At 41.7% G+C, this 16463-nt stretch overlaps 1 protein-coding gene across 3 annotated transcripts in view; it reads left to right on the top strand.

Annotated features, from left to right (window-relative positions):
* atp8a2 (ATPase phospholipid transporting 8A2) overlaps positions 1 to 16463 on the top strand; it is a 624855-nt gene that overhangs the window by 221481 nt on the left and 386911 nt on the right. For all 3 annotated transcript variants that reach the window (XM_078545400.1, XM_078545401.1, XM_078545402.1), the window contains one exon: positions 5355 to 5427. In XM_078545400.1, coding sequence (XP_078401526.1) covers positions 5355 to 5427 — 73 coding nt within the window. The remainder of the gene's footprint in view (positions 1 to 5354; positions 5428 to 16463) is intronic.

The raw sequence follows: 16463 nt of genomic DNA on the forward strand, positions 1-16463 counted from the left end.
GTGTTCTGCAGTGTCTCTCCATTTAAATAATATTCTGATTTTCTGTTCTTCCTGCCAAAGTGGACAGCCTTACATTTTCCCACGTTATACTCCCATCTGCCAAATGTTTGCCAACTCAGTTAACCTATCTATATCCCTTTGCATACTCTGTATCCTCCTCACAACATGCTCTGCTACCTATCTTTGTATCATGAGCAAATTAGGCTACAATACACTCGGTCCCTTCAACCAAGCCATTAATCTAGATTATAAATAATTGAGGCCCCAGCATTAACCCCTGTGGCACCCCACTAGTTATAGGTTGCCAACCTGAAAATGACACATTTATCCCCATTTACCACCCCCCCCCCCCCCCCCGATTTTCCACTATTATTGGGAAGATTTTAGTGTCTTCTACACTAGACAGGTACAAAATACTTGTTCAAAGCCTTTACCATTTCCTTGTTTCCTATTATTAATTCCCCAATTCCCCATCCTCTATCCATGTTAGTATATTACTTTCCCCCTGCCCCCCCCACCAACCCCCCCACCCCCACCACTAAAAGCATGAACTTTCATCTTGCGCAGTAACCTTTTGAGCTTTTTTTGTGCAGTAACATTTTCTGTGGCACCTTATCAAATGCCTTTTAAAATCCAAATACACTACATCTGTTGGCTTCCCTTTATCCAGCCTGCTTGTTACTTCCTCAAAGAACTCCAATAAATTTGTCAAACACAATTTCCCTTTCATAAAACCATTTTTAACTGCTTGATTTTATTGCAGTTTTCTAAATATTGTGCTACTATCTCCTTAATAATAGATGCCAGCATTTTTCCAATGACAGATGTTAGGCTAACTGGACTATGGTTCCTTACTTCCTGTCTCCTTCTTTTCATGAATAGGGCCATTACATTTGTATTTTTGTAATCCACTAGGATCTTTCCAGAATCAAGAGAATTTTGGAAGATTCCAAGCAATGCATCCACCATCTCTGCAGTTACTTCTTTTAAGGCCATAGGATGCAGACCATTAGGTCCAGGAGACTAGTCAGCCTTTAGTCCCAATGGTCTTCCTAGTAATTTTCCATTTGTGATCTTGATTAAGTTCCTTCCTTTTACCCCCCTCCCCGATTTTCCACTATTATTGGGATGATTTTACTGTCTTCTACCATGAAGACTGATACAAAATACTTGTTCAAAGTCTTTGCCATTTCCTTGTTTCCCATTATTAATTTCCCAATCTCATTTTCTAAGGGACCAACATTTTCTTTAGCTACTCTCTTCCTTTTTATATACTTGTCTAAGTTCTTACTATCTGTTTTTATATTTTTTGCTAGTTTACTCTCATAATCTATTTTTCCTTTATTTCTTAGCCATCCTTTGCCGGTTTCTAAAATTTTCCCAACCTTTGGCATTACTACTCATCTTTGCAACATTGTAGACCTTTTCTTTCAACTTGTAATATCTTTAATTTCCTTAGTTCACCATGGATTGTCCATTCCTTTCATTGAGCCTTTGTTTTTCCATGGAATCTACTTTTGTTGAGATTTATGAATTATGCTTCCTATATGTTGAATTGGTTGGCATCCTTCTTTCTGTGAGAGATGATGGGAATGTGGCCTCAGGACTTTGAAATCAGATGAGACCATCTGCTGCACTTCTTTTGGTGGCTGAGCAAGACATCTCTAGAAAGGTTAAGTTTGCCACAAGTGCCAGACATGAAATTGTCTCTTGCCATTGGTGCAGGATGAACTTTGTTGATGCCTTGCAGAGCTGGCATCTGCTTTGGAGTTTCTGAAACCACATATCATTGTGGCAAACTCCTGCCCACAGCTGGTGTCACAATTTGCAAGAGTCTTCAGCTATAGATTCCATTGTTGTTATTTATGTTGAGGGCTTCAAGTCTCTTTTGACAGCATCCTTGAAGCAGACTTAGTGCACCCTGCTGGCCTGTTGGCACAGGCTACCTCCCTGTATGTAATACCCTTGGGGATGTGCCCATCGTTCATCTTGTGTACATGCTGAAGCCAGTGAAGTCGTCTTTGTTTGATATGTGCAAGCATGTTTGGCATGTTTGCCATAGAAAGGACTGCTTCATTGGTGACATTGCTTTTCCATGTGATGTCAAGGATGCATCATAGACACCAGAGATAGAAATTATTGAGCTTTTTCTGTTGTTAGGTGTACGTTGTCCAGGCTTTGCTGCCATACAGCAAAATGCTGAAGAGGCACGCCTTACAGATAAGCATCTTGGTCCTGTGGATCAGTTTGATGTTTGTCCATGCTCATTTTGTTAGTCGGCCAAAGCTGGTGGCTGCCTTTCCAATGCATATGAGCTCTTTGTCAAAAGATGGGTTGTCTGTCACTGTAGATCCAAGGTAATAGAATTTGCTGACTGCATCTGGTGGTGTGCTTAGAGTCTGATTACAAATGGAGACACAACACCTTGTCCCATAACTACATTTTTCTTAACACTGATGGTGATGGAGAACATGACATAAGTGTGGAATAGACACACCATGAGCCTTTGAAGCTGGCCTTCCATCTGGGCAGCTATGCAGCATCATCAGCATACAGCAGTTTTCTGATCAAGACGTGCTATACTTTTGTGTTGGCTTTCAGTCTTAAAAGTTTGAGGAGTTTCCCGTCTGCTTGTTTGTAAGGTGCACCCCTTCCATGTCGACAGGGTCAGTAGGACAGAGAAAAGATACCAAAAAGAGCAGAGGTTAAGACGTGGTCCGGTTTCACCCCATTCATGATCTCAAAACTGTCAGAAGTGGAGCCGTTGAACTGAATGGTGCCATGTGTGTTATCATGGAAGGACCGTATAAGACTTCAAGCTTGGGAGGACAGCGGATTTTCCATAGTATTCGGTAGAGGCAGGTCTGACCCTGATGTCAAATAATTTTGTGAGATCCACAAAAGCAAGATAGAGTGGTGCTTGCCGCTCTCTGAACTTCTCTTATTGAATTATTTTGAAGCGAAACTATTGTTGCTGCTTAAGTGAACGAAGAGTTTGCCAAATAAATTAAAATTATCGCCCAAATCTGTTCCGACTGATGCCAATCACAGGAAAAGATACATGCTTACCTGCCAGCATTGGCCAGCCTTCCAATACTGGCTACTCCTTAAAAACCTCCATCATAGAAAACCAGACAGGCCAAGGCATAGCACAGGAGAGGCCAAACCACAGCCCTTTTTACGGCACTCGCTTCTGGGAAGTAAGAATTTAAATGTCCCAAAGCTTATGTTAATTTTACTATTTTCAGCTCAGTTTCATGGTAGAATTATTAAATATCCTGTGGCCGACATTTCTAAATCAAATGACTTACAATTCTTTGAACGAACACACCGAGATTGAGGGAAAAACTTGTGGGTTTAAGATTGTCTGGAGCTGCCAACCTCTGAAACTCTATAGCCTCATCCCACCGACGGTGCTAAGCCCTCTTACTCCAAGAATGTCCACGCCCAACAATGTCCACCCATCTCCCTCACCCCCGACAATGTTCATACACCATCGTCACCCGCTGACAGTATTTTCCTGCCTCCTTCACCCTGAGAGTGTTCTCCTTCACCGTTTGCCCCTCGACAATCTTTAGCCCCTCTCACCCCACAAAAACGCTCAAAGCCTTCTCTCCACCCCCACCCTCACTCCCCGACATTGCACCCCCTTCCCTCACTCCCTGACATTGTTGACTCTTCTGACATTGGCCGGACAGGAGCCAGGAATTCCAGAAGGTGAGTTGGGAGAGGGTTGTGGGGGTGAGCTCTGTCCAGGGACTGGAAGAGAGTGAACATTGTCCGAGGAGGGGGAGGGGGGGATGAGCTCCCTTTGTCGAGGAGGGAGGTGAACATCGCTGTGGATTTTGGAGTGCTTTGACACTTCAGCTGATTTACTTGGAGTTTTGTTGGTTTTATCTCTGCCATGAAAAACTCATGTAAAAGTAAATTCATGTAAAAGTAAATTCAGGGTAAAAATCTGGGCCTATGTTTTTATAAATAACTTGAGCCGTAACTTTTAAAAAATATACTGGGCCGTAACTTCCGAGATCCCTAAAGATGCACTGGGGATTCCCTCTCCAAGGTTCCCAAGTAAGGGTTTGCACGGCAATTGCCAAGAAGTGCAAACTTCCTCTGAACAATTGCCCTGAGCAGGGAACTATCCGAAAATGTGATTTAAATCGCAAACTTCAAATGGTTCTGCCAGGGTTGCACCAATAGTTACCCAGAAAAGGTTAGAAGAATTAAAACCTCTTCTAACTTCTGAGTAACTATTGTAAACACCAAGACCGACCCCCACTAGACTCCCCCCACACCCCCGACCCCCACCTTGGGACACCCTTGGCCCCCCAGAAGAATGTCCCTTACCCCACCCCCATAGGCCCGACCTGATCTCCGCCGACCTCCGACAATCCCTGCCAACCTCCAGTCCCCCAACCCCAGCCCCCCACCAAAAACCCACGACCTCTGACCCCCCCCACCCCTACATCTCCAATGCATGCTGCTATGTGATATGACTATTAACAATCTTTACCCCATTCCTGTAGACCTTCAACACAGAATTGCTAACTTGACAAGTTCATTATCACACGTGTGGTACTTCTAAACTTTAACTGAAACACCTTGTTGGGACAGAGTAAGAGGAGCTGTGGTCTAACAACAACAGCTTGCATTTATATAGCACCTTTAATGTAATGAAACACCCCAAAGCGCTTCACAGGAGCATTATAAAGCAAAATACAACATCAAGCCACATATGGAGATATTAGGTCAGATGAGCAAAAGCTTGGCCAAAGAGGTAGGCTTTAACAAATGTCTTAAAGGAGGAAAGCGAAGTAAAGAGATGTAGGGAGAGAATTCCAGAGCTTGGGGTCTAGGCCAAGTGTTGGCGAGTGGTTGTTGCTGATATCCCAAGCCAGATGGCTTTTGTCTAAATTCAAAATTATTTCTCACAAGGGGCAGTGGAAATCTGGAATTCTGCATTCCCAAAGGGCAGTGGATGTGGGGTTAATTAAAATTTCCCAGACCTTGAGTGATAAACTTTACATAAATGTGACGAGGGGTATGGAATAAAGGTGGGTAAATAGAGTTCAGATACTGATCAGCCATGATATAATTGTATAATGGAGCGGGCTTAAAGGACTGAATAGCCTACTGCTGTTCCTGTGTCCCGTATGGATGTTCTAATGATTCAAACAGTCAAGCCCAAGCTTTACTCATTCTTAGTAGATAATTTTGGTTTATCTTCACCTTACCTTCTTTTATAACTACTAAAAGTTATATTGGGGCAAGAAAGAAAAGGAAGGAACTGTGAAATATTTGTCATATGAGAAAAAGATTATGTGGTGAATTATTTTTATTTTTCCATTTCTCAGTCATTTGGCTTCCACAAAGGAGTTTTTGGAATTTGATGATCCAACATTGTTAGACAACATCCTCAGTGCGCACGTAAGTTATTGAACCAAGTGGTACTACTCTTGTTTTAACATATGATAAATTCTTATTAACTCTTATTAACTCTTAATTCATATTAATTCATTTAGGAAAGTAGATAAAGACTTGAGTTTGCATAATTCCTTATCATAATTCCAAGAAACATCCCAAAATGCTTCACATAAAATAAATTATTTAGAATCACAGTAATTGTTGGTATGTTGGTAAAGACATAGTTAATTATACTAACAGCACAGATGGACCAGACAAGCCTCAGAACACAGCAGGGTTGCTCATCTTTTAGAATTTTTGTTGTTTGAACTCCTTTGTGGGACATATAGCATTCTATGGGAACCAAAAGAAAAATTTGCTCTTCGGAATAAAATTCTATTCAGTTTCACCCTATGTGCGATTTAATATGTAATGTACATTGTTTTTTGACTTTCAAGTTGATGTTTCCACTGCTTTTCACGATGCTTCCTATTTTTATAACTAATTTTATTCATGCTCCCTTCTCATATCTTGCACGATTCCTATTTGCTTTCAGGCCCCAATCTTGGTTGCTCCTAATTTAACCACTGGATGGTGCACAAGAATGACTTGGAATGAAATGTCCTTTAGTATTACAGGGAGATGTCTGGGATTGCTTGCTCAATACAAGGGGTGCTGCAGGCATAAACTATTCCTCTGGGGTGCAACATGTTCGTCTGTGGCATTGTGTTCCATCACTATACTCACCCATAAGTTAAAATGTTTTCACTGTGCCATAAAATTATTTGCATACTTAATTGTCTGACCTATAGTTGCATCTACTGAAGTCACTATGACTACGCTGCAGTGAGTTAACAGGTCCTACACTCAATAAAATCCTGCCCGTGGACAATGTAAAGCTTACATTATGTTTAAAACACATATCTTCTTCAGCACTCTTGTAAGTGAGAAATGCCTTATTGCATCTTGACCAGCCAGTTATTCAAGAATCATTATTTACATTTTTTTTTCACATTACATTTGTGCTTCAAGGTCACCTTTGTTTAATTCTGGTCTGACATACTGATGCAATGATTGCCCTCAACAAAACATTTTCATTTATCATTGAAAAAAAACAATGCTAAATTTCTTGTATAAGCCCTGTCAGCTATCAAGTGGCTAAAGTGAAATGTATTCTGCTTGAATGCGAGTTATTGTTCCTTGCTACCCAGAAGAAATGGTCACTTGAATGAGGTACTTGTGACGATTGACTGCACCCATGTGCATAGCCCAAACTCAGATACTGTATGTAAGAGGAAAATGGGGGTGAAACTAAAGCTGTTTCATATTTGTTTTCAAAGTTAGTTTAATCCATGACATTAACATCAGAATTTCTCAACATCTGCATTGTCTTGCAGATTGTTTGGGTTTTGAAATGCAACCGGACTACATGTCCCATCTGGCTTTTTGTAGCCATGTGACTATACCATGAGGCAGTCTCTCTGGAGGCTGACATCTTGAGATCAGTTCAATAAAAACGTCTCACTGAGAAGACACTAATGAAGCTCTGCTGTCTTTAAACATAAAACATGGTGTCAGGAAGTGGAAATAAAACAGATTTAGAATCCTAGAAATGCTGCAGAGAAGACACTGAGAACCCAGGCACACAGCAATGTTAAAACCGGCTAAAAACTGCTGAAAAAAGGGCAAGGAGAGGCAAACAAACTGAAGGCTGCAAGTAAGATACTGAGTAAGTTAACATGGCTACTGCAAATCTTCCCCCTCCTAGCTCATGTCGAAATGAAAGGCATTATGTGGCAGGATTGGAGGTTTTTCCACGTGCAAAGGCCAAGCTATGAGCTAGCAACAGATTTAATTAACAAGCCAGATGGGATATGTAGTACTGTTGCATTTCAAAACCCAAACACCCCCTTTTCATAACGACTTCACACTTCTAACGCTGCTGGGGAGGGACTGCTACAAATTGTATACTACCCTCAATCTAACCAACAAAAAAGAAGCATAGAAAACAGACGGCAGAGATTTTGAAAGCCTTGAACGGATGCTTAGAACCCTGAGTGAATGTTACTTATGAACGCAATGTATTCAACACTAGAGCTCAAAGTGAAACAGAACCCATAGATCAGTATGTGACTGCATTAACACTGCTTACAGAATCCCGTGAATTCAGACAGCTAAAAGCTGATATAATTAAGGATATGCCTATGAGACCTCTCAGTGAGAGAGAGTCTGCTGAAAGATGAAAAACAGACGCTCAAGAAAGCAATAGATATGTGTAGAAATGTGGAAGTTGTAAAATGTCAGACCACTTGTATGGCAGAGCCGACTGGGAGATATGTTATGCTGAGAGATTTTCAAGGCCAAAAAAAGCCAAGTAATCGCAGACAAAGGACAGGATGCAAATACTGCAATTGATATCATACTAAGGAAAAGAAGGATTGCCCAGTGTGGTGAGAGCAGTGTTTTAACTGCAAGAAGCAGAATCATTTCGCAAATGTTTGGCGAGGAAGAAGCAAAACAAGCCTATACAGTTGGCCATTGCAGAGGTATCAGCAGAAGAGCCTGATCAAGATCTATACACGGTCCAACAGGTTGGTTTTGTCAAGTCTTTAGGGGATAAACGGTTTGTTACTGTTACAATGATGACCACAGAAGGAGAATATCCAGTGAACAAGAAGTATCAGATAGACACTGATGTGTCATGAAACTTAATGACCTTTACAGACCTGTGCGAAGTAACTCAACATGGCGATCTGTAAACGCTACCCTCGAAGGTAAGGTTGAGGCTATATTATGTCATGATACTCATACTGAGAGGACAAGCTAGTCTGAGAGCCCAATGCAATGGCAAGAAGGAAGATTTAGAGTTCCAGATCATAGATGGGACACAAAAGCCACTCATTTCAGCTGAAGCAAGTCCAAAGCTTGGACTGGTAACCCAAAACATGCCAACATGTTTACAACGTGTCACAGCACATACAACCATTGAAGGCAGAACAGATTCCAGAGGAGTACAAAGATGCTTTTGCATGGTTGGGATATCTACCAGGAAAATATTATCTTAGAAGTAGATACACGGTAAGACCAATTTAGCACCTGTCAAGATGAGTTCCAGCTGCTCTCAAGTCAAGCCTAAAAGACAAGATAGAACAGCTGGAAAATAGGGGAGTAATCGAACAAGTGATAACTCCTAATGACTGGATTAGTAGCATGGTAGCAGTGAAACAACCTAAAAAGCTGCAAATATGCTTTGACCGCAAAAGATCTAAATAAAGCACTGACGAGATCTCACTACCCCATGCCAACCGTCGAAGGAATTTTGCCACAACTTGCCAAGGCAAAGATATTCACTACTCTAGATGCAAAGAATGGCTACTGGTAAGTGAAACTGGATAGAAGCAGCAGCTTTCTAACTACTTTCTGGATGCTGTTCTTGAGATACTGATGGTTGCACATGCTGTTTGGCACTTCCACAGCTCCAGAAGAGTATCAACACAGACAGGATGAGATAGTCATTGATCTTCCCGGAGTGGAAGCTGTAGTGGATGATTGACAAGTCTATGGACGTGGAGACACAATGGAAGCCAGAGTTGACCATGATAAGAATTTAATAAGACTGCTGAAGAGAGCACGCCAGATGAACCTGAAACTGAACAATAAAAAATTGCAACTGAAAATGCCTGAAGTAAAGCACATAGGTCATGTATTGATAGTAAAAGGTCTTCGCCCAGATCTAGATAAGGTGAGAGCCGTAGCAGCAATGCAGGGGCCAGCAGATGTAAAAACAGTGCAATGATTTGTTGGATTCGTGAGCTATATAGCAAAAGTTTTGTCATTGGAGTGTGAACCATTATGCAAACTCACTGCCAAGGAGGCACAGTGGTATTGAGGAACAGAACAAGAAGCAGCGTTCACGAAAATCAAACAACTACTGACGACAGTGCTAGTGCTGAAGTACTACGACATCAATGATGAAGTCACTTTGTAGTGGTAACATCAGCGAGACAGGTTTGGGAGTAACCCTAATGCAGCAAGGAAAACCAGGGCATTTGCAGCCAGGGCACTAACACAAACAGATCGATGCTGTGTGCAGATTGAGAAAGAGTGCCTGGCTATTGTTTTTGCTTGTGAGCATTTTTAGCAGTACCTGCTTGGGAGAGACAAAGTAACAGTGAAGTCCAACCACAAGCCCTTTCAAAGCATTTTTTGCAAATCGCTACTATCTGCTCCAAAGCATCTGCAAAGAATGTTACATCATTTACAAAGATATCATCTGGACGTGACAAGCAGGAAAATGGATGAACTTCGCAGACATGCTGTCAAGAGCAGCACAGCCCATGAAGAAAGTTGAAAATGCTGCAACAGAATGTGAAGCCTTCCAGCTTCAACATGAAGCAGCAGCTAGACATGATCTGGAAGTCATCAACCCAGCAGAGACATTGAATCTGACAGACAAGCACCTTGCTCAAATCAAGCCAACTACCCAACAAGATGCAGCGCTACAAGCAATACAAAAAGTAATAATGAAAGGATGGCCTGGGAGCATTAAGGTATGTCCAATAGGCTCTTGTGACCACAAGAGCCTATGTCCAATAGGCTCTTGTGGTCACAGGAGCCTATTGGACATACCAAGATGAATTGACAGCCCAAGATGGCATCTTGTACAAAGGAAATAGAGATATCATCCCTAAGAAGATGAGGGGAGAAATCCTGAAGTGCATCCCTGCAAGCCATCAAGGAATTTAATCGACCCTTGAGAAAAGCAAGAGAAGTGCTCTACTGGCCAAACATGACCAATGAAATTGAACACCACAATGGCCAGTGTGGTGTATGTGATGAGTCCTAAGCTAAACAAGCTAGAGAGCCATTGATGATGCATTACATCCCAGACAGACCATGGATGAAGTTGGGAGTAAGACCATTTCACTTTGGCGGGAACTGATTAGCCGATCACTGTAGACTACTATTCTGACTGCTGAGAGTTAGACCAGTTGACTTCAGCAATGACGGGAGAAATAGTAGAATGCCTGAAAGCATACTTCATTCGGTGCAGTATTCCAGACATTGTGATGAGTGACAATGGCCGTCAGTTCACGAGTGAAGAATTCAGCTGATTCACAAAGAATTGGGAAATTCAGTGCTACTCATGGTTCAGATGAATAGCCAATGACAACACGCATGAGTACCATAAAGAGACCTGAATGATTTAAAGACTATGTATGCAATTAGGTGCAGAGAACAAATAGTTATTAATGAATAAGAACAGTACGTGTATAGTGGGTAACTTGGGTAACTCACAGTTACACATGATCATGCATGCAAATATGTCTTCAGTTCATTGGGAAAAGGGGATGTTTGTATCTTTTGTTCGATATGAAAAGGGGAATGTTTTGCTTTTGAAATGCAACAGTGCTACATGTCCCACCTGGCTTGCTGTAGTCATGTGACTGCCATGAGGCCATCTCTTTGGAGGCTGACATCTTGAGATCAGTTCAATAAAGACCTCTCACTGAGAAGACACTGATGAAACTCTGCTGCCTTTAACCGCGAACAGGGATGACGGAATGTCACTAAGAAATATGCCAGTCTCATAAATAACATTGCCTGTAATATCACACCATTCTCATGATTAATGAGAAACAAACAAGTCATTAAATCAGGTTTAATTTAATATAATTCAAGCAGAGACCAAAAAATCTGTACTGTGATGCAACCAGTTAAGGTAACCCAAGCTGGGAACATTATACTCTATTGTGCTATAATTTTGTGTGCATGACATTGTATAGTATTTTTTAAATTAGGTTTATAGTAGCGTTGAGTTTGAAAGCTTTAGCAAAATAGATCAAATTCTGTTTCTGCAATAAGTACCTGACCCTGTTGGTAAAGTTACAGATTTGTGTTTCCATGCACTCATTAAAAATCACTACATTCAAAGCTGTGTTTTATAAATGTCAGGATCAATTGCCATTCTTGATCTGAAGCAATTTGGTCGCTGCTTATTGAAATGCTGACATTTTTCCGCTGCAATTCTTTCACAATACATTCAGGATTAAGATAGCAATACTGGTGTTCAGGTGCAGTTACAACAGATGTTTTCCTTTTTCTATAGGTCATGCAAATACTTGATTTGGTCAGTTGTATTATGTTTGCCCAGTAACATATAATAGTGACTTACAACTACTAAGAAAATAGTACTGCTTTTATCATACTTTTAATGGGATATTAGTTTGTGGGGTTGAATGGCTGGGCAATAGAAAATAAAGAGCAAGTGTGTAACTGGGAAATTGTGATTTGAAGTGGTGTGTTCTTGGTCCTTTATTGTCCACACTGTCAGTAAGTGATTTACGTAAATATACTTATAGCAACGAAAGCAGTTCTGTGGCTAGTGATATACTAACTCTATCAGTGAAGGAGTAACAGCTAACATTGTTGAAGAACTTTGGTGTTCAGGATGCCAAGAGTGTGTGTGCATCGTATTGGTGTCCACTGGTGAGTGGAGAAGAATAAAGAAAAAATGAAATTTAGTTAAACATAATCAAATACTTAACAGAACATGTGGATTCTGGTTCTGTTGGGAGCCTGTGAATTTTATGTGGGAGATGTACCACATGTCCATGTACTTGTCAGCATTCATGAGGGTAGCAGGTCAAGAATTCAGGTGTATCTTGTATTTAATTGATGTGGTGAATATAATGATGGGAAAAAGAAACATGGAATCCCTATATTCCATCTCCAATGTGAAGAAAGTGTGGCACATCAGCTTTTAACTTTGAGCTGAAGAGATTGAGTTGCGCTTAGTGGCAGTTGTGAAATATGACCTAATTTTTTTAAAGTTCTCAAATCAATCTGAAGTAGTTTATGTTGGATTGTTTGTAAATGTTATCATTGGTCTGGAAATAACTGAAAGAGACTCATAGACATTTACAGCACAGAAGGAGGCCACTCGTGTCCGCGCCAGTCAACAAAGATCTGACTACACTAATTCCATTTTCCAGCGCTTGGCCCATAGCCCTGGAGGCTATAGCAATGCAGGTGAATATCTAAATACTACTTAAATGTTATGAGAGTTTCTGACTCAACCACCCTTTCAGGGAGAAAGTTCCAGACTCTCACCGTCCTCTGGGTGAAAACATTTCTCCTCAACTCCTCCCTTAGCCTTCTACCTTTTAACTTAAATCTATGCCCCTTTGTTATTGACCCCTCTACTAATGGAAAAAGTGTATTCCTATCCACCCTATCTATGCCCCTCATAATCATACACACCTCCATCAGGTCCCCTCTCAACCTTCACTGCTCCAAGGAAAACAACCCCAGCCTGTCCAATCTTTCCTCATAGCTCAGGCCCTCCAGCCCAGGCAGCATCCTGGTAAATCTCCTCTGCACCCTCTCCAGTGCAATCACATCCATCCTATAATGTGGTGACCAGAAAACTGCACTCAGTACTCCAGTTGTGGCCTAACCAGCGTTTTATAGAGATCCAGCATAACCTTCCTGCTCTTGAATTCTGCATCTCGGCTAATAAAGGCAAGTATCCCATATGCCTTCTCAACCACCTTATCTACTTGCCTGCTACCTTCAGGGATCTGTGGATATGCACACCAAGGTCCCTCTGATCTTCAGCACTTTCCAGGGTCCTACCATTTATAGTGTAATCCCTTGCCTTGTTAGCCCTCCCCAAGTGCATTATCTCTCACTTTTCTGGGTTGAATTCTATTTGCCACTGCTCTGCCCACCTGACCAGTCCATTGATATCCTCTTGCAGTTTACAGCTTTCCTCCTCACTATTTACCACCCTAACAATTTTCGTATCATCCATGAACTTTTTGATCACACCCTCTACATTTAAGTCCAAATCATTTGTGTACACCACAAACAGCAAGGACTCCAGCACCGAGCCTTGCAGAGCCCCACTGGAAACAGACTTCCACTCACAGAAACATCCCTCTATCATCACACTCTGTTCCCTGCCTCTCAACCAATTTGGACCCAACGTGCCACATTGCCTTGGACCCCATGGGCTCTTACTTTCCTGACCAGTCTGCCATGAGGGACCTATCAAAAGCCTTGCTAAAGTCCATGTAGACCACATCAAATGCATTACCCTCATTGACACTCCTGGTTACCTCCTCAAAAAATTCAATCAAATTTGTCATACACAACCTTCCCTTAACAAATCCATGCTATCTCTGATTAACCTGTGTCTCTCCAAGGGCAGATATATTCTGTCCCTCAGAATTATTTCTAGTAACTTCCCCATCACTGAGGTTAGACTGACTGGCCTGTAATTTCCTGGTCTATCCGTTCCTTTTTTAATAATGGGACAATGTTAGCAGTCCTGCAGTCCTCTGGCATCTCACCTGTGGCCAGAAAGGATTTGAAAATTACTGCCAGGGCCCCTGATACCTCTTTCCTTGCCTCAATAGCTCGGGATACATCTCATCCAGGCCTGTGGATTTATCCACTTTTAAGGCTGCTAAATACGCCAGCACCTCCTCTCTCCCTATGTTCATTTCCTGTAATATTTCACAGTCCTCCACCCTGATGTCTATACCTGAGTCGTCCTTTTCCATTGTAAAAACCGATGCAAAGTATTCATTGAGGACTGTGCCCACATCTTCCGGGTCCACACAGAGATTACCTCTATGGCCCCTAATTTACCTTACTCTTTCCCTAGTTATTCTCTTGCTCTTTATATATTTTAAAAAAACCCTTTGGGTTTTCCTTTATTCTACCCACCAATGCTTTCTCATGCACTCTCTTAGCTTTCCCATAAGACCATAAGACATAGGAGCAGAAATTAGGCCATTCGGCCCATCGAGTCTGCTCCACCATTCAATCATGGCTGAGAAGTTTTTCAACCCCATTCTTCCACCTTCTCCCCGTAACCTTTGATCCCCTTACCAATCAAAAACCTATCTATCTCGGTCTTAAATACACTCAATGACCTGGCCTCCACAGCCTTCTGTGGCAATGAATTCCATAGATTCACCACTCTCTGGCTAAAGAAGTTTTTCCTCATCTCTGTTCTAAGAGGTCTTCCCTTTACTGTGAGGCTGTGCCCTCGGGTCCTAGTCTCTCCTACTAATGGAAACATCTTCCCCACGTCCACTCTATCCAGGCCTTTCAGTATTCTGTAAGTTTCAATCAGATCCCCCCTCATCCTTCTAAACTCCATTGAGTATAGACCCAGAGTCCTCAAATGTTCCTCATATGTTAAGCCTTTCATTCCTGGGATCGTTCTCGTGAACCTCCTCTGGACCCTCTCCAGGGACAGAACATCCTTCCTGAAGTACGGGGCCCAAAATTGCTCACAATATTCTACATGTGGTCTGACCAGAGCGTTATAAAGCCTCAGCAGCACATCCCTGCTTTTATATTCTAGTCCTCTCGAAATAAATGCCAACATTGCATTTGCCTTCCTAACTACCGACTTAACCTGCAAGTTAACCTTAAGAGAATCCTGGACTAGGACTCCCAAGCCCCTTTGCACTCTAGATTTCTGAATTCTCTCCCCATTTAGAAAATAGTCTATGCTTCTATTCTTCCTACCAAAGTGCATGACCTCACACTTCCCCACGTTATATTCCATCTGCCACTTCTTTGCCCATTCTCCTAACCTGTCCAAATCCTTCTGCAGCCTCCCCGCCTCCTCAATATTACCTGTCCCTCCACCTATCTTTGTATCATCTGCAAACTTAGCCAGGATGCCCTCAGTTCCTTCATCTAGATCATTAATGTATAAAGTGAAAAGTTGTGGTCCCAACACTGACCCCTGCGGAACTCCACTAGTCACCGGCCACCATCCTGAGAAGGACCCCCTTATCCCCACTCTCTGTCTCCTGCCAGACAGCCAATCTTCTATCCATGCTAGTACCTTGCCTCTAACACCATGGGCTCTTATCTTACTGAGCAGCCTCCTGTGTGGCACCTTGCCAAAGGCCTTCTGGAAGTCCAAGTAGATAACATCCATTGGCTCTCCTTTGTCTAACCTACTCGTTACCTCCTCAAAGAATTCTAACAGATTTGTCAGGCATGATCTCCCCTTGATGAAACCATGCTGACTTTGCCCTATTTTATCATGCACTTCCAAGTATTCTGAAATCCCATCCTTAATAATGGACTCTAAATTCATTGAGGACTGTGCCCACATCTTCCGGGTCCACACAGAGATTACCTCTATGGCCCCTAATTTACCCTACTCTTTCCCTAGTTATTCTCTTGCTCTTTATATATTTAAAAAACCCCTTTGGGTTTTCCTTTATTCTACCCACCAATGCTTTCTCATGCACTCTCTTAGCTTTCCCAATTTCCTTTTTAAGTTCCCCCCTGCACTTTTTATACTCCTCTAGGGACTCTGCCGTATTGAGCCCTTGGTATCTGCCATAAGCTTCTCTTTTTTCTTCTTAATCCTAACCTTTATGTCCCATGACATCCAGGGTTCTCCTGACTTGGTTGCCCCCTGTACTTATACTTACGTATTTATGTTGTGTACTAAGCTATTTTTTATAGCCAGTTTATCTCATCATTGAGTTGCTCTACTTCACTCAACATTATAGCAAGAATGCAGCAAGCAAAAATGTCAAGGATTGAACAAAATACAACAAAACACTATTTGAAGTACAAACACTAATGGGTTTATCATGCCACTTTGATCCTTTAAGGATAAGATGATTGCTAATCATTTAAAGAAGCAACTTGGTTTTGGCATTACAGCAAAATACCATTAATTGTTCAATAGGTCATAATAAAGCTCAGTTCAAAATTACAGTATTATACCAATGGTTGGGTTCGATGTAATACAGTGTGACAAAAGAGTGCATTTTTTTGATAAAGTTAACCCTTTTTAGTTTATATCACAAATTAGCAGCCTTCTTGCTCTAATATAAACTGAAATACTGCGGATGGTGGAAATCTGAAATAAAAACAGGAGAAAAGTCATACAGACTCCAAACGTTAATTCTGTTCTCTCTGCATAGATGCTGCCCGATCTGCTGAGTTTTTCCAGCATTTTCTGTTTTTATTTCAGCCTTCTTGCTCTTCCTGTTTGCTTCTATTTTTCT

The sequence above is a fragment of the Cetorhinus maximus genome, chromosome 7 (genome assembly GCF_964194155.1).
Source record: "Cetorhinus maximus chromosome 7, sCetMax3.hap1.1, whole genome shotgun sequence".
Lineage (NCBI taxonomy): Eukaryota > Metazoa > Chordata > Chondrichthyes > Lamniformes > Cetorhinidae > Cetorhinus > Cetorhinus maximus.